Source organism: Buceros rhinoceros, unplaced genomic scaffold (genome assembly GCF_000710305.1).
Source record: "Buceros rhinoceros silvestris isolate BGI_N320 unplaced genomic scaffold, ASM71030v1 scaffold42845, whole genome shotgun sequence".
In the NCBI taxonomy this organism is placed as follows: domain Eukaryota; kingdom Metazoa; phylum Chordata; class Aves; order Bucerotiformes; family Bucerotidae; genus Buceros; species Buceros rhinoceros.
Genome location: NW_010411951.1, coordinates 18442 through 19680, shown reverse-complemented (window position 1 = coordinate 19680; position 1239 = coordinate 18442). Strand labels below are relative to the sequence as shown.

The 1239-nt window shown below is 53.8% G+C and overlaps 1 protein-coding gene across 1 annotated transcript in view; it reads left to right on the top strand.

Annotated features, from left to right (window-relative positions):
- Nucleotides 1–311: 311 nt before the first annotated feature.
- Nucleotides 312–1239, top strand: part of LOC104493492 (deoxycytidine kinase-like) — a gene marked incomplete at its 5' end in the record, with an annotated part of 2695 nt that continues 1767 nt past the window's right edge. Inside the window, 3 exons of the mRNA XM_010136178.1 lie at nucleotides 312–430; nucleotides 520–713; nucleotides 796–943. Coding sequence (XP_010134480.1) covers nucleotides 312–430; nucleotides 520–713; nucleotides 796–943 — 461 coding nt within the window. The remainder of the gene's footprint in view (nucleotides 431–519; nucleotides 714–795; nucleotides 944–1239) is intronic.

Here is a 1239-nt window from a genome sequence, read left to right as displayed (position 1 = left end):
AACCAACCGGTCACGCGGTTCCGGCGGCTCCGTGTAAAATCTCCTGAGTCCTTTTTTCAGCGGACAGCACGTTAATGACCCCCCTGCTGCAGGGAACGGAGAAACCCCCACTGTCATTTCAACTTTCTTTCATCATTGCTTGCCCCTGCCTTTTTTTTTTTCCTTCCTAAAGGGAGAGCTGCAACTTCACACTAAATATCGTTTAAAAATTCCAGATTTGCTCTTTCAGTTGCAGACGTAACTTTGCAGGACCTCAGTAACGGAGCTGGTTGGGTTTTTTTCACTGTCCTCTCCACATGCGTCTTCTGCAGCCGCTGGGAAATCGACGTTTCTGAGTATTCTCAGCCGAGCTGATGAGGAGTGGGAGGTTTTTCCTGAGCCGTTAGCTAGATGGTACCGCCTTCAGCAGAGCTCTGAAGAGGATGGTGAGGTACGGGAACAGAAACTAAGGTGAAACTTCATTAAAATACCAAACCCAGCCCCCATACACGCCACTTAACCACTTTTGTTTCGCAGCAGGAGCGGAGTGGCTCACAGGAGGGCGGCAGGAGCATGCTGCGGATGATGTGTGAGAAGCCAGAGAGGTGGGCTTTCACCTTCCAGATCTGCGCCTCTGTCAGCAGGATCCGGGCTCAGCTCGGACCCCTGGGCAGCAGACTGGGAGAGAGAGAGAACCCGGTGGTCTTCCTGGAGCGCTCCATCTACAGCGACAGGTCGGTTGCAGCGAGCTCCGAACCAGCCAAGAAACGGCTGCGTCGGGCGGTTTTGGGGGACGTAACTGTTCTGTGTGCACAGGTACATCTTTGCAACGACTTTGTACGAGTCCAACTGCATGAACGAGACCGAGTGGGCTATTTACCAGGAGTGGCACGACTGGGTTAGCGGGCAGCTGGGGCCGAGCCTGGCGCTGGATGGCATCGTTTATCTGCGAGCCACTCCTGAGGTGAGGAACAACCGACTTGTGAGCGCACAGAGAATGTGTGTTTTCAAACAAAACCCGTGTTTCTGTGCTCTGCGGGGGGGGCGTGGCGCTGGTGTGCTTCGTTTATCTGGGAGCCACTCCTGAGGTGAGGAACACCCGACTTGTGAGCGCACAGAGAATGTGTGTTTTCAAACAAAACCCGTGTTTCTGTGCTCTGCGGGGGCGACACCCTGGTTCCCCTTCGTTTCATAAAGCGCTTGTTTGAGACCTCTCCTCATAGCACAGACTTAACGCGGTTTGAAGCTGAATGTTCACCT